This window comes from Carcharodon carcharias, chromosome 35 (assembly GCF_017639515.1).
Source record: "Carcharodon carcharias isolate sCarCar2 chromosome 35, sCarCar2.pri, whole genome shotgun sequence".
In the NCBI taxonomy this organism is placed as follows: domain Eukaryota; kingdom Metazoa; phylum Chordata; class Chondrichthyes; order Lamniformes; family Lamnidae; genus Carcharodon; species Carcharodon carcharias.
This window is the reverse complement of record NC_054501.1, coordinates 1,075,879-1,100,328: the sequence shown is the minus strand read 5'-3', so window position 1 is coordinate 1,100,328 and position 24,450 is coordinate 1,075,879. Positions and strand designations below refer to the sequence as shown.

The following is a 24,450-nucleotide window of genomic DNA, read 5'->3' as shown; positions in this document are numbered from 1 at the left end:
CTCCACCCCTTACAACCCTCCCTATCTCTGTAACCTTCTCCAGCCCCTAAAAACCTCACTATCTCTGTCACCTCCTCCAGCCCTTACAACCCTCCCTATCTCTGTAACCTCCTCCAGCAACCTACACCCCTGCCTATCTCTGTAACCTCCTCCATCCCCTACACCCCTCCCTATCTCCATAACCTCCTCCTGCCCCCTACAACCCTCCCTATCTCTGTCACCTCCTCCAGCCCCGACAACCTCCCCATCTCTGTAACCAACTCCAGCCCCTACAACCCTCCCTATCTCTGTAACCTCCTCCAGCCCCTACACCCCTTCCTATCTCTGTAACCTCCTCCAGCCCCTACAACCCTCTCTATCTCTGTAAACCTCCTCCAGCCCCTACACCCCTCCCTATCTCTGTAACCTCCTCCAGCCCCTACAACCCTCCCTATCTCTGTAACCACCTCCAGCCCCTACACCCCTCCCTATCTCTGTAAACCTCTCCAGCCCTGACAACACTCCCTATCTCTGTAACCCCCTCCAGCCCCTACAACCCTCCGAGATCTCTGCGCTCCCCCAATTCTGGTCTCTCGAGCATCCCCCGATTCCCATCGCTCCACCATTGGCGGCCGTGCCTTCAGCTGCCTGGGGGGGGGCCCTGAGCTCTGGAATTCCCTCCCTAAACCTCTCCCTCTCTCTCTCTCCTCCTTTAAGATGCTCCCTAAAAACCGATCTCTCTGACCGAGCTTGTGGTCACCTGTCCCTAATATCTCCATGTGTGGCTTGGGGTCAGATTCTGTCTGATTTGCACCTTGGGGATGGTTATACCACTTAAAGGTGCTAGTGAAATGCAAGCTGTCTATGTAGCAGCCTGTGATGTAGGGGCTGTTCCTCCCCCTAGTAGCCATGTACATTCAACCCTCACCCCACACTCTCCCCCCGTCTTCCTCCCCGACTCCAGTCGCTCTCAGACAGACCTGAGGCCTACTCCAGGCCCTTGGTCTGAGGCCTAGTTCTGAGTGAGCCTAAGGCCTAGTTCTCGTGCACTAACTGTGAAGGGGCCTAAACCAATCTCGGGACCACAGAGACGATTGAATTCAAGGCGACGTTATCTTCGAAGGTACAACGTAGATTAGCAATCAGTCCATCTGTGTTCCTTCCATCAGAGAGATTCATCGAAAGGCTTCGGGAACTGTTCCGCGACATAGGATTTAAGCCTTTTAAATAAAAGCAAGTCTTTATTCGGTAACACACAATTTCAACACACCTGGAGCAATGCTAAGCTACTGTTTAGGAGGGAGGGAAAGTAATGCCACTCAATGGTTTACAATGAAAATCTGTAAGTGGGTGAGGTGAGAGTGGCACTGTAAAGGAGCAGAATACTTCACTCTCAGGATCTACAGCTCAGTGCCAAACACGCCCAGGACAGGTACAGCACGGGGTTAGATACAGAGTAAAGCTCCCTCTACACTGTCCCCATCAAACACTCCCAGGACAGGTACAGCACGGGGTTAGATACAGAGTAAATCTCCCTCTACACCATCCCCATCAAACACTCCCAGGACTGGTACCGTGACACGGAGCAGTGGAGAGGTGAGGGGAGTGGAGGGATGGAGGAGGGTGTTGGTGAGGGTTGGAGGGTGGGGAGTGGGAAAGGGGTGGGAGTGGAGGGTGGTATCGATTGGGGGTTGTGGGGGGGGTGGTTAGGGGGATGGAGTCAGGTACTGGGTGGAGTGGGAGTGGTGTAGGTTGGGGTATTTGGGCAGGGGTTTGGGGTACGGAGTCGGGCGTGTGGTGGGGGGTGGGGATGACTAGTCTTCAAACCGTTGTGGCCTGAGTCGAACGCTCTGGTACGACTGGATACAAGAGAAGGCCGTGGGCGGAATGAGGCGTCGGTCAATCAGATTGTTCTCCAGGTGAACGGAGACCAGGTTTGAATCCTCACTGATCCGGGTGTCACAGACAGAGTCCAAGGGGACGTACCTGGGTGGGGAATGCAAAGGCGACAGTCAATGGGACGACAAGCTAATCTCCAAAAGGCTAAAATATTCGGCGGTTATTTCCAAAGTCTCCTGTGGCTCTTTCTCCCCTCTCCGAGGGAGGGGTTCCGGGGATCCAGGCTCCATTCCAAAGACAGGAGCTCCGGAATCGAGGCCTGACCCAGCACCGGATGCCAGGGCTGAGGGAGCGCAGCACTGTTGGAGGGTCAGTGCTGAGGGAGAACCGCACTGTCGGTGGGTCAGTGCTGAGGGAGCGCCGCACTGTCGGAGGGTCAGTGCTGAGGGAGAACCGCACTGTCGGTGGGTCAATGCTGAGGGAGCGCCGCACTGTCGGAGGGTCAGTGCTGAGGGAGCCCCGCGCTGTCGGAGGGTCAGTGCTGAGGGAGTGCCGCACTGTCGGAGGGTTAGCGTCAAGGGAATGCCGCACTGTCGGAGGGTCAGTGCTGAGGGAGCGCCGCACTGTGGGATGGTCAGTGCTGAGGGAACACCGCACTGTGGGAGGGTCAGTACTGAGGGAGCGTCGCACTGTCGGAGGGTCAGTGCTGAGGGAGAGCCGCACTGTCGGAGGGTCAGTGCTGAGGGAGTGCCGCACTGTGGGAGGGTCAGCGCTGAGGGAGCGCCGCACTGTGGGAGGGTCAGTGCTGAGGGAGCGCCGCACTGTGGGAGGGTCAGTGCTGAGGGAGCGCCGCACTGTTGGAGGGTCAGCGCTGAGGGAGTGCTGCACTGTGGGAGGGTCAGCGCTGAGGGAGCGTCGCACTGTCGGAGGGTCAGCGCTGAGGGAGCGTCGCACTGTCGGAGGGTCCGTGCTGAGGGAGCGCCGCACTGTGGGAGGGTCCGTGCTGAGGGAGCGCCGCACTGTGGGAGGGTCAGTGCTGAGGGAGAGCCGCACTGTGGGAGGGTCAGTGCTGAGGGAGTGCCGCACTGTGGGAGGGTCAGCGCTGAGGGTGCGCCGCACTGTCGGAGGGTCAGTGCTGAGGGAGCGTCGCACTGTGGGAGGGGCAGTGCTGAGGGAGCACCGCATTGTGGGAGGGTCAGGGATGAGGCATTGAAACGAAGACCCCACTCTCCCCTCTCACGCGGATGTAAAAAATTCCATGGCTCCGATGGGAGGAAGAGGAGGGTGTGTGGGCGTGTGGCGAGGGGAGTTCTCCCCAGGGCCCTGGGGCCACAATTTATTCCGCAAACCGACATGATTAAAGAAAGCCGACAACTCGATTCACCATCTTACTCCCGCTCGGAGTGGAACTAATCCCGCTCTGGAGGGTGAATCTGCTTTTGCCACAGGTTGTGGGGTGGGGTCTGAGAGCTGGGGGGCCGACCGGTGCCCTTTGACCCCTCCCCCCATCTCCCTGGGGGGCCCGAAATCGGAGGGGGGCGGGGGGGGTGGTGCTCGCGAGATGGGCCGCCCACCTGATCTGGTTGTCGCTGAGCTGCAGGACCTGGAGGACTCGCAGGTTGAGGATCCCCTGGGGGACGGCGCTCAGCTGGTTGTGGTCCAAGAGCAGCTCCTGCAGAGACGTGTAAAGGCCCAGGAACGAGACGGTGTGGATGCCCTCGTTCCGGAGCTGGTTGTAGGACAGGTGCAGGAACTCCAGGCCCGGCTGCAGGTGGGCGAAGACATAGCCGGGGATGCGCTCGATCTGGTTGTGGTGCAGCAGCAGCTGCTTCAGCCCCACGGGCAGGAAGGAGGGCACATGGACCAGCCGGTTGTGGGACAGGTCCAAGTTCTCCAACTTGCTGCAAAAGAGGCAGGACAAGAAGGTTAACGGGCACGAAAAAATCTGTCGTAGTTTTCAGTGTGAAATCACCCCCTACGCCATCCCCATCAAACACTCCCAGGACAGGTACAGCACGGGGTTAGATACAGCGTAAAGCTCCCTCTACACCATCCCCATCAAACACTCCCAGGACAGGTACAGCACGGGGTTAGATACAGAGTAAAGCTCCCTTGTCACTCGGCTGTGCGTGTGATGTGTGTCTGTGCTCGATCTGAGGTAGTGTTCCGTTGGCAGGCAGCGTCCGCACAGCCGAGGGTGACTTTGTCGCTTCGGGCTGAGCAGCCCTGTCTTGTTCTGCCGGGTCCCCATTCTCATCAGATTAAACTGATGGGAAGCAGCTGTTGTCTAACCTCCTTCAAAAGGCACATCAAAGAGCTGTCCCCGGGCCGCGTCTGCTTCTCGTTACTTTTATTACTGTCTTTCTGCCAGTGCAACAGCCTGTCCCGCTCGCGCACTGGCTCCCCCTCACCCCAGCGCCCTCGCGTCGTGCCAAGCCTCCGCCGGGCCTGTTGCATTGGGTCTCATCCCAATGGGGGCTGAGAGAGAGGAAAACAGCCCCCGCTGGGTTGCCAAGTGCTGCACCCACCCACCCCACCCCCCCCAAACCCTCCGGAGGCGAGCAGCATCAATATCCGTCCACCACCACGACGCCTTTTTGAGGAGCAACAGAAAGGCGTCAGCTCGGGGTTCAACGCCAACATCAGAGTGATGACCACTCCAATTTAAAATGGCCGAACTTACAACTTAACTCGGAGTCCTTGCCTGGAATTAGGTTTTGGAGAGTGAGGCTGAAGATATTGTGCATTCCCTTTACTCCACCCACTTGCGCGTCACCCTATTCCATCCCCTGCAAATGACGGCCACGAGTACAGCAGCCTTGGCCACTTAGCTCGGGAATTCCCACCCTAAGCGTCTGCGTCTCTTTCCCTCTCTCTCCTTCTTCATGACACTCCATAAACACTGAGCTCCTTGACCAAGATTTTCTTGAGCACCGCACTGTCGGAGGGTCAGTGCTGAGGGAGCGCCGCACTGTCGGAGGGTCAGTGCTGAGGGAGAGCCGCACTGTCGGAGGGTCAATGCTGAGTGAGCGCCGCACTGTTGGAGGGTCAGCGCTGAGGAAGCGCCGCACTGTCGGAGGGTCAGTGCTGAGGGAGCGCCGCACTGTCGGAGGGTCAGTACTGAGGGAGCGCCGCACTGTCAGAGGTTCAGCGCTGAGGGAGCGCCGCACTGTTGGAGGGTCAGTGCTGAGGGAGCGCCGCACTGTGGGAGGGACAGAGCTGAGGGAGCGCCGCACTGTCAGAGGGTCAGTGCTGAGGGAGCGCCGCACTGTTGGAGGGTCAGCGCTGACGGAGCGCCGCACTTTCGGAGGGTCAGTGCTGAGGGAGCGCCGCACTGTGGGAGGGTCAGCGCTGAGGGAGCGCCGCACTGTGGGAGGGTCAGCGCTGAGGGAGCGCCGCACTGTCGGAGGGTCAGTGCTGAGGGAGCGCCACACTGTCGGAGGGTCAGTCCTGAGGGAGCACCGCACTGTCGGAGGGTCAGTGCTGAGGGAGCACCGCACTGTCGGAGGGTCAGTGCTGAGGGAGTGCCGCACTGTCGGAGGGTCTGTGCTGAGGGAATGCCGCACTGTCGGAGGGTCAGTGCTGAGGGAATGCCGTACCATCAGAGGTCCAGTTAGGCGATAAAACGTCGGAGCAGAAGTAGGCCATTCGGCCCATCGAGTCTGCTCCGCCATTCAATGAGATCATGGCTGATCTGATAATCCTCAACTCCCCTTTCCTGCCTTTTCCCCATAACCCTTGATTCTCTTACTGATTAAAAACCTGTCTATCTCAAATGACCCAGCCTCTACAGCCCTCTGCGGTAAAGAATCCCACAGATTAACTACCCTCAGAGAAGAAATTCCTCCCTAATCTCTGTCTTAAATGGGTGACCCCTTACTCTGAGGTTATGCCCTCTGGTCCGAGACTCTCCCACAAGGGGAACCAACCTCTCAGCATCTACTCAGTCAAGCCCCCTAAGAATCTTATATCTTTCAATCAGGTCGTCTCTCATTCTTCTAAACTCCAATGAGTACAGGCCCAAACTACTCAACCTCTCCTCATCAGAAAATCCCTCCATACCTGGGGTCAACCTAGTGAACCTTCCCTGGACTGCTCCAATGGCCAGTACATCTTTCTTTCGATAAGGGGACCAAAACCGTTCACATGAATTCGAGGTGTGGTCTAACCAGTGCCGTGTACAGTCCTAGCAAGACTTCCCTATTTTTATACCCCCATATTCCCTTTGAAATGAGGACCAACATTCCACTCGCCTTCCCCACTACCTGCCGAACTTCGTATTGCGATTTGGACAGCACCTCACAGTCGGAGGAGCCGTCACTCAGGGTGCCTCACCCCAGGCCCTCATTTGCCCTCGCAGGTGGTCTTAAAGGATCCGGTGGACACTGCCTGAAGCAAGGAGACGGTGTTGGGGAGGGTGGGGGGGGGGTGGGTGGTTGGGGGAGGTGGGGGTACTTGCCCATTGTCCCGGGGCCCGATATTGATTCACCCCACCCCAACCTCCCACCCCCCAGCAACCAGCTTAACAGAAAAACAGTTCTCCTGTCAGTGGGATCTTGCTGTGCGCAAGCTAGCGGCCAGCTTTCCTACGCTGCAGGGGTGACTGCACCTCAGCGCGCGCCTGCGCTGACTGGGAACGGCCTTCGGACATGTTGTGGAGCGAAGGAGGAACCAGGAGGACTGGAGATTGACGTTGGGTGTGTTCCCTGAGGAATTCAGTCCAAGGCAGGCTGCTCCTCGTCCTGTTGCACCTGTCAGGCCAGCTGATGGCTATCGGCTCTGTAAATACCTTGCTTCCTTGAAGGGCCGACTATTTTTCTTTTCTGCTCCGCTCTCCTTCCGGCTCCCCGCATTCCCACATCGGAATGTGCTCTGTAAGAATGCAGGATCAGGAGGAGGCCCCATTCAGACCACCCACCCTCCCCCCCACCCCCCCTCCTCCTCCTCCTCCTCCTCGAGCCTGTTACACAGGAACAGGAGGAGGCCATTCAGCCCCTCTCGAGCCTGTTACACAGGAACAGTAGGAGGCCATTCAGCCCCTCTCCAGCCTGTTACACAGGAACAGGAGGAGGCCATTCAGCCCCTCTCGAGCCTGTTACACAGGAACAGGAGGAGGCCATTCAGCCCCTCTCGAGCCTGTTACACAGGAACAGTAGGAGGCCATTCAGCCCCTCTCCAGCCTGTTACACAGGAACAGGAGGAGGCCCCATTCAGCCCCTCTCCAGCCTGTTACACAGGAACAGGAGGAGGCCCCATTCAGCCCCTCTCGAGCCTGTTACACAGGAACAGGAGGAGGCCATTCAGCCCCTTCTCGAGCCTGTTACACAGGAACAGGAGGAGGCCCCATTCAGCCCCTTCTCGAGCCTGTTACACAGGAACAGGAGGAGACCCCATTCAGGCCCTCTTGAGCCTGTTACACAGGAACAGGAGGAGGCCATTCAGCCCCTCTTGAGCCTGTTACACAGGAACAGGAGGAGGCCATTCAGCCCCTCTCGAGCCTGTTACACAGGAACAGGAGGAGGCCATTCAGCCCCTCTCGAGCCTGTTACACAGGGACAGGAGGAGACCCCATTCAGGCCCTCTTGAGCCTGTTACACAGGAACAGGAGGAGGCCATTCAGCCCCTCTCGAGCCTGTTACACAGGAACAGGAGGAGGCCATTCAGCCCCCCCCTCTCGAGCCTGTTACACAGGAACAGGAGGAGACCCATTCAGCCCCTCTCGAGCCTGTTACACAGGGACAGGAGGAGACCCCATTCAGGCCCTCTTGAGCCTGTTACACAGGGACAGAAGGAGGCCCATTCAGGCCCCCTAGAGAGCGATGAATAGACATTTTGGTGGATTTTGGAGTTGGAGGAGGTTGGAGAGATGGGCGGGACTTGGGGGGGGGGTGGTGGGGGGGGGTGGGTGGAGTGGGGGGGGGGTGGTTTGGAACAGGCCGCGGGGCCTGTTTAAAACCTGACCGAGGTCACGGCCGGAAGGGGAGCCAATGCAAACTTCGGCCGCTGTGGCTGTCCAGAACAACAGAGGACCCTGAACCTTCAGTCGCTCAACACCTCCAATCGACATCACGGCAAAATCTGAAGGAGAAAAAAAAACAGGCCATCCGACCCTTATCGCGCGGCGGCGTGCGGGATCTTGCTGTGCGCCGGCTGGACAACAGGCAGCGCGCAGCCCGTCGGCGGCTATCCCTCCCAGGAAGGCGTTCCTCCCACCCCCCCACCCCCTCTCCGCCGGCCTCGCCTCGTTTCAAAGGTGCCGATCGGGGTCAACAGCTGCGCCCTCCGCCCGCGAGGCTTCTCTTATCTGGTCAAAGGAGCCCCCTACACCCTCCCCGCCTCCCCCCCAACTTCCCCCCACCCCCCCCCCCCCCCCCCCCCCCCACCGCCGGCAGCTCCTCCCTCCGATCTTTCTTGCGAAGGGGGGGGCGGCGGTGGGGCACCGCCTCGGGTTCCCGGTAAGGCCCTGCTTTTCAGAAGCGCCAATCTTCGGCCGGAGAGCAGGGTCGGCGAAAGGGCCAAACTCTCTCCTGGAGGGAGGGAGCCGTGGTGGAGGTGGTGGTGGTGGGGGGAGGTGGGGGGGGGGGGGAGGGAGTGAGGGGGGGGTGGAGGTGGTTTCGCGGATTCTGCGGTATCCATGGCAGCTGCTAAGGACAGGAGCGCGGCGGTGCTGTTTACATATGTCACGGGCCCTCTCCGCCGTGGACCGCTTGGTTGCCAAGGATACGGGGCCTAAGGCCAACCCGCTTACCCCCCGCCCTCTCTCCACGGGGTGAGGCCTCCAGCCCCGATTCCCGCCCTCCTTCTCCCCTCCCACACCACCCGCACCCCCTCGCCTGAGGAGATTTGCCCAGCTAGGCCCCGTTGCCGTGGGGGACGATGGCAGCACAGGCGAAGAAGCTAGCCGTTCGCCAACCCCCTCCACCACCCACCCCCCCCCCCACCCCCCCCCCCCCCCACCATAACCGAACGGGCTCTCCAAATCACCACCCCCCACCCCCCGCCACAACAATCTCGGCACCAATCCAACCAGCGTCCGGGCATCAATCGGATCGTCGGAGGTCTGGACGCTTGGTGACCGGTGGTGGTGGGGAGAGGGAACAAAGAGGTTGGCCACCCGCAAGAGGTCCCAAAGTGCTTCGCGGGCAAGCGCCGGAGACTCCTATCTTGGACTGTAGCGGCTCTTGTGCCGTAGGAAGCCGGGCAGCCAATTTTTGCACAGCAAGATCCCACAAACAACCAATGCAGTCAATGACCTGGTTTATCTGTTTTTCTGTTGATGTTGGTTGAGGGGTAACTGTGGGAGAGAATTACCAACCCCCCCCCACCCCCCCAACCACCACTAGGCCCATCTTCTAACAGCAGCCCTGGATTCTTTAACATTCACCTCAGAGGGCAACCAGGGGCCTCTGGCTTAACCACTCATCCAGAAAGATGGCACCTCCGGCAGCATGGCACTCCCTCGGCGCTGACCCTCCCACAGTGCGGCACACCCACAGCACTGACCCTCCGACAGTGCGGCACTCCCTCAGCGCTGACCCTCCGACAGTGCGGCGCTCACTCAGCACTGACCCACCGACAGTGCGGCGCTCCCTCAGCACTGACCCTCCGACAGTGCGGCGCTCCCTCAGCACTGACCCTCCGACAGTGCGGCGCTCCCTCAGCACTGACCCTCCGACAGTGCGGCGCTCCCTCAGCACTGACCCTCCGACAGTGCGGCGCTCCCTCAACGCTGACCCTCCAACAGTGCGGCACTCCCTCAGCACTGACCCTCCGACAGTGCAGCGCTCCCACAGCACTGAACCTCAGACAGTGCGGCGCTCCCTCGGCACTGACCCTCCCACAGTGCAGCGCTCCCTCAGCACTGACCCTCCGACAGTGCGGCGCTCCCTCAACGCTGACCCTCCGACAGTGCGGTGCTCCCTCAGCACTGACCCTCCCACAGTGCGGCGCTCCTTCAGCACTGACCCTCCGACAGTGCGGCGCTCCCTCGGCGCTGACCCTCCGACAGTGCGGCGCTCCCTCAGCGCTGACCCTCCGACAGTGCGGCGCTCCCTCAGCACTGACCCTCTGACAGCACAGCGCTCCCACAGCACTGACCCTCCGACAGTGCGGCACTCCCTCAGCAGTGACCCTCCGACAGTGCAGCGCTCCCACAGCACTGAACCTCAGACAGTGCGGCGCTCCCTCGGCACTGACCCTCCCACAGTGCAGCGCTCCCTCAGCACTGACCCTCCGACAGTGCGGCGCTCCCTCAACGCTGACCCTCCGACAGTGCGGTGCTCCCTCAGCACTGACCCTCCCACAGTGCGGCGCTCCTTCAGCACTGACCCTCCGACAGTGCGGCGCTCCCTCGGCGCTGACCCTCCGACAGTGCGGCGCTCCCTCAGCGCTGACCCTCCGACAGTGCGGCGCTCCCTCAGCACTGACCCTCTGACAGCACAGCGCTCCCACAGCACTGACCCTCCGACAGTGCGGCACTCCCTCAGCAGTGACCCTCCGACAGTGCGGCGCTCCCTCAGCACTGACCCTCCCACAGTGCGGCACTCCCTCAGCACTGACCCTCCCACAGTGCGGCGCTCCCTCAGCACTGACCCTCCCACAGTGCGGCGCTCCCTCAGCACTGACCCTCCGACAGTGTGGCACTCCCTCAGCACTGACCCTCCGACAGTGCGGCGCTCCTGAGCACTGACCCTCCCACAGTGCGGCGCTCCCTCAGCGCTGACCCTCCGACAGCGCGGCTCTCCCTCGGCATTGGCATTGGGTGGGAGGGGTAGGTGTCGAGCATTGACCCTGGGGTCCCACGCTTTGAGCTGCGGCCTGGAACCCACGCCACGCCAACCCAGAGGTGGGCGCGAGACAGACTGCGGCAGGCCTGACCCAGGAGGGAGATGGGCGTGGGGAAGACAGGTTGGTCGGCGAGTCCCAGTTTTACATCAAGTGGCAGTTCAAGAGGTCTGGCAAGGGGCCTACCAACTGAGCTGTGCATGAGGCTGGAGACACAGACACAAACAGTCTGTGCTTCACGCCAACTTCACCAAGTCGGGGCAGATTAGCTCTCTGCCGGTCTGTGACATGCTATAGCCTGTCTCTGATAAGCATCCAACGCCGGTCTACCTGATCGGGCGTTCCCATCTCGCATCTGTGGAATGCGCCTCCTCCCTGGCTCCCTCTTATCAACACCCTCTGTTCTTTATCACAAACATAACGTCCAAGCCCAGAGCCTGACAAACATCAGTGGAATGTCGAACAGGCCGGGGCTCTTTACTCCCGAGGAGAGGAAGGCTGAGGGGGGGTGGGGAGGAGGGAGGCGGTCAACCCGATCGAGCTCTTTAAAGTGATGGAGGGGGGGTTTCGATAGGGTCGACGTAGAGAAGATGTTTCCACTTGTGGGGGATGGGGGGAGAGACCAGAACTAGGGGGGCAGGGGGGGGCGCCATCAATATAAGACAGTCCCTAATAGATCTGATCGGGGTTGGGAGAGAAAGGTCTTTACCCAGAGAGCGGGAAGAATGTGGAACTCGCTCCCACAGGGAGGGGGGGGTGGAGGTGAATCGTGTCGATGTGTTTAAGGAGCTGGATAAACACACGAGGGGAGAGAGGGATAGAAGGATACGGGGGATGTGGGGGGGGGGGAGATGGAGTGGGGGGTTGGGAGGAGGCTGGGTGTGGGGGGCAGGAAACACGGGCACGGAGCAGAGGGGCCGAATGGCCTGTTTCTCTCCTGTAGACTGGATGTAAGAGCGCTTAAATCTCTTTGTTCATAGTCATTTGTTAGTGCAGAACTTGAGTATTGCTGGAAAAAACGAGTCATGTTGTTGAAGCTTTTCGTCTTGCACTCACCAGGACAGATTCCAGGACAGAACACCAGTTGCAAAGGGAACAGCAATTTACATTGCACGAGAAGAGAGTGCTGACTAGTTGGCAAATGGACTCTGATCGGTAGAGGCGTTGCCATGGAGAATGCACCAGGGATAAGTTGACTGCCAAACTTTTGTTTAAATTCGAACCAGTCAGGTCGACTCTGATTGGTCAAGGCATTGGCATGAGGAATGAACCAATGAATGGCTGTCCACCAAGCTTTTGTTTAGTCGAAATAGGCACAATGTGTGGACATACTCCTTCCGTTTGTAAAGGAGAGGGGCACTGGGACAAAGGGGGTTTGTCTTATGGGGAAAGGTTGAGCAGATTGGGCCGCTACCCATTGGAGTTTAGAAGAATGAGAGGTGATCTTATTGAAACATGTCAGATTCTGAGGGGGGAGGGGGTTTGACAGGGTGGATGCTGAGGGGATGCTTTCCCCCACCCCTCACGAGGGGGGGGGGGTGGGGGGTGGGGAATCTAGAACGAGGGGAGGGGGGGGCACAGTTTCAGAATGAGGGGTCTCCCATTGAAGACGGAGACGAGGAGGAATTTCTTCTCTCAGAGGGTGGTCAGTCTGTGGAATTCTCTCCCCCTCCCCCTGAGAGCAGTGGGGGCCGGGTCACTGAATATAATCAAGGCCGAGTGAGACAGATTTCTGATCGACGAGGGGTTGTGGGGGGTGGGGGGGGGTGGGGTGGTGGAAGGTCGAGGGTTATGGGGGGGGGGAAGACGAGCAGGAAAGTGGAGCTGAGGCCACAAGCAGATCAGCCACGCTCTTATGGAATGGGGGAGCAGGATCGAGGGGTGGTACGAGGGAACTCCTTCCTGCTCCTGACTCCTGCCTCCCTATTTTTCTTTAGAACTGGACTCTTTATTTTCCATTGTCTCTCTCTCTCTCTCTCTCTATCTCTCTCTCCGTGTTTTGACAAGCAACGTGAAATGAGCTCACGATTCCCTGGGCTGAACATCATCTGCCAATTGTCCAGCCACCAACCTCCCCACCCCCCCCCACCCCACCCCACAACCCCCTCTTCCTCCAGCTTCTCCCTGTCCTCTTGACGCTCCGCAGATGGAGCTGGCTCATCTGGCACGCTGTCCAGGCCAGATGTCAGGAAATGCCGGAGTTAGTCAACATTCCCGGTGGGAGAGCTGCGTTAAAATGCAAAGTCTCCCTCTCGAGGGGCCTTCGAGACGCCTGCCCTCTTCCTCACAAAACCAAGGAAAAGAAGCAACATCGGCCGGCGGTGAGGCTGAGGGGGGGGCGGGGCGGGGGATGATATCAGGGTGGCTCCGCCACAGCGCCTGACTCTGACCCTGCCTCAGCTCTTTGGCTGTGGAAGCCCTCACCCCTCTGCGCTCCTCCCCAGGTGTGACCGTACCCCTGCTCTCCACCCCACCACCTCGGCCTCCCAACTTCCACCTTCCGGACGCGCTAACTTGTCCCGTGTCCTGGCGCGTTTCCGACTCAGCCCTCAACCACTGGGACTGGCCCTCCGTCCCTAAAGGATTTCACACCCTTCTTCTCAAATCCCTCGCCGGCCTTGACCCCTCCCTACCTCTGTAACCCCCTCCAGCCGCTACACCCCTCCCTATCTCTGTAACCCCCTCCAGCCCCTGCACCTCTCCCTATCTCTGTAACCTCCTCCAACCCATACAACCCTCCCTATCTCTGTAACCTCCTCCAGCCCCTACACCCCTCCCTATCTCTGTAACCTCATCCAGCCCCTACAACCCTCCCTATCTCTGTAACCTCCTCCAGCCCCTACACCCCTCCCTATCTCTGTAACCTCCTCCAGCTCCTACAACCCTCCCTATCTCTGTCACCTCCTCCTGCCCCTACACCCCTCCCTATCTCTGTAACCTCCTACAACCCTCCGAGATCTCTTCCCTCCTCCAATTCCGGCCTCTCGAGCATCCCACGATTCCCATCGCTCCACCATTGGCGGCCGGGCCTTCATCTGCCTGGGGGGGGGCCCTGAGCTCTGGAATTCCCTCCCTAAACCTCTCCACCTCACTCTCTCTCTCTGTCTCTGTCACTCTTTCTCCCTCACCCTCTCTCCCTCTCCCTCTCTCAGTCCCTCCCTTTCTCACTCCCTCCATCCCCTCATCTCCTCCCTTAAGACGCTCCTTTAAAACCGACCTCTCTGACCGAGCTTGTGGTCACCTGTCCCTAATATCCCTGCGTGTGGCTCGGGGTCAGATTCTGTCTGATTTACCCTCCCCTGAAGCGCCCCGGGGATGTTATACATTCAAGGGGTCATGTCAATGCAAGTTGTTGTTTTGTCCTTCTACCTGCTGACATCCCAAAGCTTGCTACACACAACCAATCACTTTGGCCCATCTTTCCAAAGAGGAAACATAGCCAGCCAAGGTGGGTACAGCAAGATCCCACAGGCAGCAAAGTGACAACGACCCAGATCATCAGTTCATTCTGCAGCGATATTAGATCAGGGATAAATACTGCCCCATGACATGGAGGAGAACTCTATACCGCACCCCACCTCCTCCAACAACTTTTCTTCCAATCGTGGCCAATGGATCCTTTACAACAAGCGAAGAGGGCCCAGGGTTTGGTATCTCCAAGTGTGCGGCGCTCCCACAGTGCGGCACTCCCTCAGCACTGACCCTCCCACAGTGCGGCGCTCCCTCAGCACTGACCCTCCGACAGTGCGGTGCTCCCTCAGCACTGATCCTCCGACAGTGCGGAGCTCCCTCAGCACTGACCCTCCGACAGTGCGGCGCTCCCTCAATACTAACCATCTAACAGTGCGGCACTCCATCAGTAGTGACTCTCCAACAGTGCGGCGTTCCCTCAGTACTGACACAACTAAGTATTAATAATGAGGCCAACTGGCAACACACACGTCTGGCCATCTTTCCAGCCTGCGTTTGTTGGCACAGGTGCCAGGTGGCCTCATGATGAATGCTTGGCTGAGCTCTGGGACTGACTAATGCATTCAGCTCTGTGGGGTAGCTGTTTACACAGCTGCAGAGGGGACTTTTAGCTTTATTTAACTGAGCGTTTTACGAGCCTGCAATAACTTACCTTTCTTCAAGTATTTTCTCAATGCCTGTGTGTTTATTTGGACACGTGTAGGAAATATTCACTGGATTGAAATTGTTGTCAATGGGACTTTCATGGCCTGTGTTTGATTGACAGTTTTATGAGCACCTAAGTGGAGAAAGTTCTTTCAAAGGGGTTTTTGAGTGGCTGGGTGCATTTTTCTGATCATTTCCTGAGCATTTCAAACACATGCCGACGATATTATACGGCTGATTGGCTCTGTACCTGGTGGATACTGGGCGAGCGGGGTGGAGGGGGTCATGGGAGATATGAGGGTGCACAGAGGGGGTCACTCAACATGGGTGAGGAGTGGCTGGGGGCGAGAGGGCCGAACTGAACCGACGGCCGACTAAACGGAGGGGGGGGGGGGTGGCCTTGCCGCATTCTCCAAGGCTCAAATTCCATCGAGTTAGTGTGGGGGGGGGGTGGGGTCTCCCGTTGGGAAAGCCTGGCAGCATGCCGTGTCGGTGAAAGGCCCTCGAACCCGCCCTTCCCGAACCAGAGGCGGAAATCCAGCCTCCAGGCTTGCTGGGGGTGGGGACGCGGGCCCTCGGCCTTCTGGTACAGCTGGGGGGAGAGGGGGAATGGTTGGCGAGGACTTGGATTTGGGCCTCAATTCGAACCGTGCGGAGGACTGCGGCCTACGAGTGTGCCAAGAGTCGGACTTTCGTCTCTGGTTCATGAAGCGCGGACTCTTTGAAGGTGTGACAAGCAAAGTAGATAATGGGGATCCTGTAGATGTAATATATCTGGCCTTTGATAAGGTGCTGCACAATAGATTAATGCACAAGATAAGATCACATGGAGTTAGGGGTAATATATGAGCTTGGATAGAGGATTGGCTAACCAACAGAAAGCAGCGGGTCAGAATAAATGGGTCTTTTTCTGGATGGCAAGCTATAACTAGTGAGGGAGCCACAGGGTTCGGTCCTTGGGCCCCAGCTATTTACAATCTGTATTAATGACTTGGATTCAGAGATAGAAGGTACTATAGCTAAATTTGCAGATGACACCAAAAAATAGGTGGGAAAGTAAGTTGTAATGAAGAAATAAGAAATTTACAAATGGATATGGACAGGTTAGGTGAATGGGCCAAAATTTGGCAGATGGAGTTTAACGTGGGTAAGTGTGAGGTTATCTATTTTGGTCGGAGGAATAAAAAGGCGACTTATTATTTAATTGGAGAGAAACTTCAGAACGCTTCAGTGCCGAGGGATCTGGGTATCCCCGTGAATGAATCACTGAAAGCTAGTGTGCAGGTACAGCAGGTAATAAGGAAGGCAAATGGAATTTTGGCATTTATTGCTAAAGGAATAGAGTATAAAAATAGGGAAGTGTTGTTGCAGCTGTACAAGGCATTGGCGAGACTGCATCTGGCGTACTGTGCACAGTTTTGGGCCCCCTGAGGGAGGATGTAGTTGCATTGGAGGCGGTTCAGAGGAGGTTCACTAGATTGATTCCAGCGATTCGGGGCTTGTCTTATGAGGAGAGATTGAGCAGTTTAGGCCTATACTCACAAGAGTTTAGAAGGATGAAAGGAGATTTGACTGAGGTATATAAGATGCTAAAGGGGACAGACAAAGTAGACGTGGAGCGGATGTTTCCCCTTGCAGGACATTCTAGAACAAGGGGCCATAGTTTTAAGGCTAAGGGGTGGTAGATTTAAATCAGGGGTGAGGAGGAATTACTTTTCTCAAAAGGTGGTGAATCTGTGGAAGTCAATACCTCAGAGAGCAGTGGATGCCGGGACGCTGAATAAATTTAAGGAGGAGATAGAGAGATTTTTAATTAGTAACGGGGTTGAAAGGTTATGGGGAGAGGCAAGGAAATTGGAGTTGAGGCCAAAATGAGATCAGCCATGAAGGTAATGAATGGCGGGGCAGGCTCGAGGGGCTGAATGGCCCACTCCTGCTCCTCGTTCTTATGTTATGTTCAAAGAGAGTCTGCTGTCTCAACGTAATTGGAACAAACAGGTTGTTAAACAGGGCGGAGAACCCAGTCCAGAGCTGCTTGAACAAAATAATACTTTATATGTGTTCTGAAAACACAAATCATCAGACTAGACTAGAAAGACTGCTAGCAGGTTCTGCAATACATCAGCAAGGTCAAAGTGTCATCGTTCTCAGTCGGACTCACCCCTGCCAGGGAGTCAGAAGGTTATGTGCCCGAGACCCCACATCAGAGAGTCAAGTGGCATAAGCTGGGCCCGACGCACCCCACCCCCACCCCATACCACTGACAGGTCCTCACATACGGCCAAATCTAAGGGAGCGTCGCGCTGTCGGAGGGTCGGTGCCGAGGGAGCGCCGCACTGTCGGAGGGTCGGTGCCGAGGGAGCGCCGCACTGTCGGAGGGTCGGTGCCGAGGGAGCGCCGCACTGTGGGAGGGTCAGTGCTGAGGGAGTGCCGCACTGTCGGAGGGTCAGTGTCGAGGGAGCGCCGCACTGTCGGAGGGTCAGTGCTGAGGGAGTGCCGCACTGTCGGAGGGTCGGTGCCGAGGGAGCGCCGCACTGTCGGAGGGTCAGTGCCGAGGGAGCGCCGCACTGTCGGAGGGTCAGTGCTGAGGGAGTGCTGCACTGTCGGAGGGTCAGTGCTGAGGGAGGGCCGCACTGTGGGAGGGTCAGTGATGAGGGAGCGCCGCACTGTCAGAGGGTCAGTGCCGAGGGAGCGCCGCACTTTCGGAGGGTCAGTGCTGAGGGAGCGCCGCACTGTCAGAGGGTCAGTGATGAGGGAGCGCCGCACTGTCGGAGGGTCAGTGCTGAGGGAGCGCCGCACTGTCAGAGGGTCAGTGCCGAGGGAGCGCCGCACTTTCGGAGGGTCAGTGCCGAGGGAGCGCCGCACTGTCGGAAAGTCAGTGCCGAGGGAGCGCCGCACTGTCGGAGGGTCAGTGCCGAGGGAGCGCCGCGCTGTCGGAGGGTCAGTGCTGAGGGAGCGCCGCACTGTCGGAGGGTCAGTGCTGAGGGAGCGCCGCACTGTGGGAGTGTCAGTGCTGAGGGAGCGCCGCACTGTCGGAGGGTCAGTGCTGAGGGAGCCACGCACTGTCAGAGGGTCAGTGCTGAGGGAGCGCCGCCCTGTCGGAGGGTCAGTGCTGAGGGAGCGCCGCACTGTCGGAGGGTCAGTGCTGAGGGAGCGCCGCACTGTCGGAGGGTCAGTGCTGAGGGAGCGCCGCACTGTGGGAGGGTCAGTGCTGAGGGAGCGCCGCACTGTCGGAGGGTCAGTGCTGAGGGAGAGCCGCACTGTCGGAGGGTCAGTGCTGAGGGAGCGCCGCACTGTGGGAGTGTCAGTGCTGAGGGAGCGCCGCACTGTCGGAGGGTCAGTGCTGAGGGAGTGCCGCACTGTCGGAGGGTCAGTGCTGAGGGAGTGCCACACTGTAGGAGGGTCAGTGCTGAGGGAGCGCCGCACTGTCGGAGGTGCTGTTATTTGTGTGATCCGGTAAACCCGAGGCCCCGGTCTGCCCTCTCAGGGCGGGGGGACGATTGGAACAAGAGCTGGGGGAGGCCAGAGGCTGGTGCAGGAGTGGGTGGGGTAGGGCGGGGGGGGTGGTAGGCTTTCTCCCCAGTGTCCTGGGGCCGATATTTAAGCCTCAATCGACATCACAGAGAAAGAAGACAAGACGGCGTGGGGCCTCGTCACATTGCAAGTTTCTGGGATCCTGCTGTGCGCGTGGCTGCCGCTCTTGCGCTCGTCCTCGGCTGCGGGGTGTCCGGGGGGGGTGAAAGCGAGGCGCTGGAGGAACGGCCACTCGTTCTTTCCTTCGGCTGCTTGCCCTGTTTTGGCTAACGGGTCGGTTCGGGAATTCGGCCCCTGCCAGAACCGTTTCCCGGCCTAGTGCAGGCTCGGTGGGGAGGCGGGGGGGGTGGGGGGGTGGGGGGTGGTTTCCGGACTGCGGAGGGGGGGGGGGCTTGCTTTTAGCAGTCCTTGGCTGGGGCTGGGGGGAGAAGGCACAGCGGCCGAGCGAGGTCTGAGGGGAGGTAGCGGGAGGCGGGGAGGTAGCCAACCCTGGTCAGAATCGGCCTGGTCACCGCAACAGCCTAGGCCCAGGCTCCAGCACATCCTGCACCGTCTCCCGACAGGAGCCGTCAATAATCCCTCAAACCCAGGGCAACGCAGAAGCCGAAAACACTGTCTGCGCGTCACTGGGCTGGGTTGGGGGGGGATTATCCCGCCTCGGTCCCACTGCTTTACTCCCAGCGCTGAAGCCTCGTCGAGCTATCGACCGGGAGTATCTGCGTCTCACCATGACGATCACTGACAGTCACCATCCCGTCCATTCGCATCTCACACTGTCAGCAACGACGGTGCCCTGCATTTACGATGCCACTTCCCCGTCCCTCAGGCCGCTTCACAGGGAGCGTCAATCTGACACACTCTGACCCCCAGCGACACACGGGGATATTGGGGACAGGTGACCGTACGCTCGGTCAGACAGGTCGGTTTTTAAGGAGCGTCTTAAAGGAAGAGAGAGAGAGGGAGAGAGGGAAAGAGGGAAGGGGAGAGGGAGAGAGAGAGAGAGATTGAGAGAGAGAGATTGAGAGAGAGAAATTGAGAGAGAGAAATTGAGAGAGAGAGATTTAGACAGATTGAGAGAGATTGAGAGAAATTGAGAGAGATTGAGAGAGATTGAGAGAGAGAGATTGAGAGAGAGAAATTGAGAGAGAGAGATTTAGAGAGATTGAGAGAGATTGAGAGAGATTGAGAGAGATTGAGAGATTGAGAGATTGAGAGATTGAGAGATTGAGAGAGAGAAATTGAGAGAGAGAGATTTAGAGAGATTGACAGAGATTGAGAGAGATTGACAAAGATTAAGAGACAGAGGACCACAGAGGCTGAGGGAGGGAATTCCAGAGCTCAGGGCCCCCCCCAGGCAGCTGAAGGCACGGCCGCCAATGGTGGAGCGATGGGAATCGGGGGATGCTCGAGAGGCCGGAATTGGGGCAGCGCAGAGATCTCGGAGGGTTGTAGGAGGTTACAGAGATGTGGAGGGTTGTAGGGGTTGGAGGAGGTTACAGAGATAGGGAGGGGTGTAGGGGTTGTAGGAGGTTACAGAGATGTGGAGGGTTGTAGGGGCTGGAGGAGGTTACAGAGATAGGGAGGGGTGTAGGGGCTGGAGGAGGTTACAGAGATAGGGAGGGGTGTAGGGGCTGGAGGAGGTTACAGGGATAGGGAGGGGTGTAGGGGCTTGAGGAGGTTACAGAGATAGGGAGGGGTGTAGGGGCTGAAGGAGGTTACAGAGATAGGGAGGGGTGTAGGGGCTGGAGGAGTTTACAGAGATAGGGAGGGGTGTAGTGGCTGGAGGAGGTTACAGAGATAGGGAGGGTTGTAGGGATTGGAGGAGGTTACAGAGATAGGGAGGGTTGTAGGGGCTGGAGGAGGTTACAGAGATAGGGAGGGTTGTAGGGGCTGGAGGAGGTTACAGAGATAGGGAGGGTTGTAGGAGCTGAAGGAGGTTACAGAGATAGGGAGGGGTGTAGGGGCTGGAGGAGGTTACAGAGATAGGGAGGGTTGTAGGGGTTGGAGGAGGTTACAGAGATAGGGAGGGTTGTAGGGGCTGGAGGAGGTTACAGAGATAGGAAGGGGTGTAGGGGCTGGAGGAGGTTACAGAGATAGGGAGGGGTGTAGGGGCTGGAGGAGGTTACAGAGATAGGGAGGGTTGTAGGAGCTGAAGGAGGTTACAGAGATAGGGAGGGGTGTAGGGTCTGGAGGAGGTTACAGAGATAGGGAGGGTTGTAGGGGTTGGAGGAGGTTACAGAGATAGGGAGGGTTGTAGGGGCTGGAGGAGGTTACAGAGATAGGAAGAGGTGTAGGGGCTGGAGGAGGTTACAGAGATAGGGAGGGGTGTAGGGGCTGGAGGAGGTTACAGAGATAGGGAGGGTTGTAGGGGCTGGAGGAGGTTACAGAGATAGGGAGGGGTGTAGGGGCTGGAGGAGGTTACAGAGATAGGGAGGGTTGTAGGGATTGGAGGAGGTTACAGAGATAGGGAGGGTTGTAGGGGCTGGAGGAGGTTACAGAGATAGGGAGGGTTGTAGGGGCTGGAGGAGGTTACAGAGATAGGGAGGGTTGTAGGAGCTGAAGGAGGTTACAGAGATAGGGAGGGGTGTAGGGTCTGGAGGAGGTTACAGAGATAGGGAGGGTTGTAGGGGTTGGAGGAGGTTACAGAGATAGGGAGGGTTGTAGGGGCTGGAGGAGGTTACAGAGATAGGAAGGGGTGTAGGGGCTGGAGGAGGTTACAGAGATAGGGAGGGGTGTAGGGGCTGGAGGAGGTTACAGAGATAGGGAGGGTTGTAGGGGCTGGAGGAGGTTACAGAGATAGGGAGGGTTGTAGGGGCTGGAGGAGGTTACAGAGATAGGGAGGGGTGTAGGGGCTGGAGGAGGTTACAGAGATAGGGAGGGGTGTAGGGCCTGGAGGAGGTTACAGAGATAGGGAGGGGTGTAGGGGTTGGAGGAGGTTACAGAGATAGGGAGGGTTGTAGGGGCTGGAGGAGGTTACAGAGATAGGGAGGGTTGTAGGGGCTGGAGGAGGAAGAAACAAGGATGAGAATGTGAAAATGGAGGTGTTGCCGGGCTGGGAGCCCATGTCAGTCTGTGATCACCGTGGGCGCACAGGGGGGGTGGGTGCTGGTTTGCTGGGCGAACAGGAATGGATTGTGAGTTGGGACACGGAGCAGCAGAGTTGAAATCCTTTCTCACAGCCGTAAGCTCTCGAGGGAGTTGTCGGAAGCAAAATGAAGAGAAGCAACTCCGCTCATCGAAATGCGTCCCCCGATTCCCATCGCTCCACCATTGGCGGCCGTGCCTTCAGCTGCCTCGGGGGGTGGGCCCTGAGCTCTGGAATTCCCTCCCTAAACCTCTCCGACCCCCTGTCTCTCTGTCACTGTCTCTTTTTCTGTCTCTCTCTCTCTCACTCTTTCTTTTTCTCTGCATCTCTCTGTCTCTGCCTCTCTGCCACTTTCTCTCTGTCTCTGTTTCTCTCTCTATCTCTCTCTGTCTCCCGCTGTCTCTCTCTCTGTCTCCCTGTCTCTCTCTCTCCCTCTCTCCCTCTGTCTCTCTCTGTGTCTCTCTCTCTCACTCTCACCCTCTCTTTTTCTGTGTCTCTCTCTCGGCCTCTCCCTCTCTCTCTCTCGGCCTCCCCCTCTCTCTCTCGGCCTCCCCCTCTCTCTCTCTCGGTCTCCCCCTCTCTCTGTCTCGGCCTCCCCCTCCCTCTCTCTGCCTCCCTCTCTCTCTCTCTGCCTCCCCCTCCCTCTCTCTGCCTCCCTCTCTCTCTATCTGCCTCCCCCTCCCTCTCTCTGCCTCCCTCTCTCTCTCTCTGCCTCCCCCTCCCTCTCTCTGCCTCCCTCTCTCTCTCTCTCTGCCTCCCCCTCTCTCTATCTGCCTCCCCCTCCCTCTCTCTGCCTCCCTCTCTCTCTCTCTGCCTCCCCCTCCCTCTCTCTGCCTCCCTCTCTCTCTCTGCCTCCCCCTCCCTCTCTCTGCCTCCCTCTCTCTCTCTCTCTGCCTCCCCCTCTCTCTCTCTCTGCCTCCCCCTCTCTCTGTCTCGGCCTCCCCCTCCCTCTCTCTGCCTCCCTCTCTCTCTCTCTGCCTCCCCCTCCATCTCTCTGCCTCCCTCTCTCTCTCTCTTTCGGCCTCCCTCTCTCTCTCTCGGCCTCCCTCTCTCTTTCTCGGCCTCCCTCTCTCTCTCTCTGCCTCCCTCTCTCTCTCTCTGCCTCCCTCTCTCTCTCTCTGCCTCCCTCTCTCCTCCTTTAAGACGTTCCTTAAAAAACCGGTATCTCTGACTGAGCTTTCGTTCCCCTGTCTCGAATACCTGGGCGTGAGTCTCGGGGTCAGATTCTGTCCGATTGACCCTCCCGTGAAGCGCCATGGGTGGGGGGGAGGGGGGGGGGGGGAGTCGGGGGGGGCTGCTGGGTGAACTCGGTTAGGGGGCACCCTCGAAAGGCCGGGTTGCTGGCGCCCAGGGTGAAGTCGGGGTTGCAGCAGGAGCCGGGAGTATGGGAGCTGACTAGGCCCGCGACCCCTGAGCGGGGACGTCCGTTACCCTACTCACCGCAGGTGGATCCAGGCTTGAGGGGCGATCCGGTTCTCCTGGAGCCGGTTGTGGCGCAGCACCACGGTGGTGAGGTCGAGGGTCTTGTTCAGGAGCCCCCCAGGGATCTCCTCGATGTGGTTGTTCTCCAAATGAAGCTCCTGGTGGCGACAGAACCGAGAAGTTAGGCCGGAAAAGGCGGGGGTTGTGGGGTGGGGGGGGGGGGGGGGGGGGCGGGGGGAGGGAGCCGGCGGGGAACCGGTTGGGGGGGGAGAAAGGGTGCGAAAGTGGGGGTGCGGACGCAGGGAAGGGGCAGAGGGGGAAGGGAGGAAGGGAGGAAGACAGAGGGAGAGCAAGATAGGAGGAAAGTGAAGGAAGAGAGAGCTCCCATCGTTCCAACGCCTTTGGCCACCTCAAGGCGTCCCGAAAAGCCTCAAGGCCAATGGTGGTGGGGGGGGGGGGGTCTGTGAGGGCTGGTCACTGTCGGAATGCGGGAAAAACGTTAGCCGATCTGCGCAGAGCAAGATCCCACGGAACAGCCCAATGTGATCATGGCACAGACCGTCTGCTTTTCACTGATGTAACCTCCTGTAACCTCCTCCAGCCCCTACAACCCTCCCTAACTCTGTAACCTCCTCCAGCCCCTACAACCCTCCCTAACTCTGTAACCTCCTCCAGCCCCTACAACCCTCCCTATCTCTGTAACCTCCTCCAGCCCCTACAACCCTCCCTATCTCTGTAACCTCCTCCAGCCCCTACAACCCTCCCTAACTCTGTAACCTCCTCCAGCCCCTACAACCCTCCCTATCTCTGTAACCTCCTCCAGCCCCTACAACACTCCCTATCTCTGTAACCTCCTCCAGCCCCTACAACCCTCTCTATCTCTGTAACCTCCTCCAGCCCCTACACTCCTCCCTATCTCTGTAACCTCCTCCAGTCCCTACAACCCTCCCTATCTCTGTAACCTCCTCCAACCCCTACACCCCTCCCTATCTCTGTAACCTCCTCCAGCCCCTTCACCCCTCCCTAACTCTGTAACCTCCTCCAGCACCTACAACCCTCCCTATCTCTGTAACCACTTCCAGCCCAACAACCCACCCTATCTCTGTAACCTCCTCCAGCCCCTACACCCCTCCCTATCTCTGTAACCTCCTTCAGCCCCCTACAACCCTCCCTATCTCTGTAACCTCCTCCAGCCCCTACAACCTTCCCTATCTCTGTAATCTCCTCCAGCCCCTACACCCCTCCCTATCTCTGTAAAATCCTCCAGTCCCTACACCCCTCCCTATCTCTGTAACCTCCTCCAGCCCCTACACCCCTCCCTATCTCTGTAACCTCCTCCAGCCCCTAAAACCCTCCCTATCTCTGTAACCTCCTCCACACCTACACCCCTCCCTATCTATGTAACCTCCTCCAGCTCCTACACACCTCCCTATCTCTGTAACCTCCTCCAGCCCCTACACCCCTCCCTATCTCTATAACCTCCTTCACCACTACACCCCTCAATATCTCTGTAACCTCCTCCAGCCCCTACACCCCTCCCTCTCTCTGTAACCTACGCCACACCTACACCCCTCCCTATCTATGTAAGCTCCTCCAGTCCCTAAACACCTCCATATCTCTGTAACCTCCTCCAGCACCTACACCCCTCCCTATCTCTGTAAACTCCTTCACCCCTACACCCCTCCCTATGT

The 24,450-nt window shown here is 58.4% G+C and overlaps 1 protein-coding gene across 2 annotated transcripts in view; it reads right to left on the bottom strand.

Annotated features, from left to right (window-relative positions):
- Nucleotides 1–1,641: 1,641 nt before the first annotated feature.
- LOC121272748 (collagen alpha-2(V) chain-like) overlaps nucleotides 1,642–24,450 on the bottom strand; it is a 110,083-nt gene continuing 87,274 nt past the window's right edge. For both annotated transcript variants that reach the window (XM_041179527.1, XM_041179526.1), the window contains 3 exons: nucleotides 22,778–22,917; nucleotides 3,393–3,719; nucleotides 1,642–1,965 (listed from right to left, as the gene is read on the bottom strand). In XM_041179527.1, coding sequence (XP_041035461.1) covers nucleotides 1,794–1,965; nucleotides 3,393–3,719; nucleotides 22,778–22,917 — 639 coding nt within the window. In that variant the 3' untranslated portion in view covers nucleotides 1,642–1,793. The remainder of the gene's footprint in view (nucleotides 1,966–3,392; nucleotides 3,720–22,777; nucleotides 22,918–24,450) is intronic.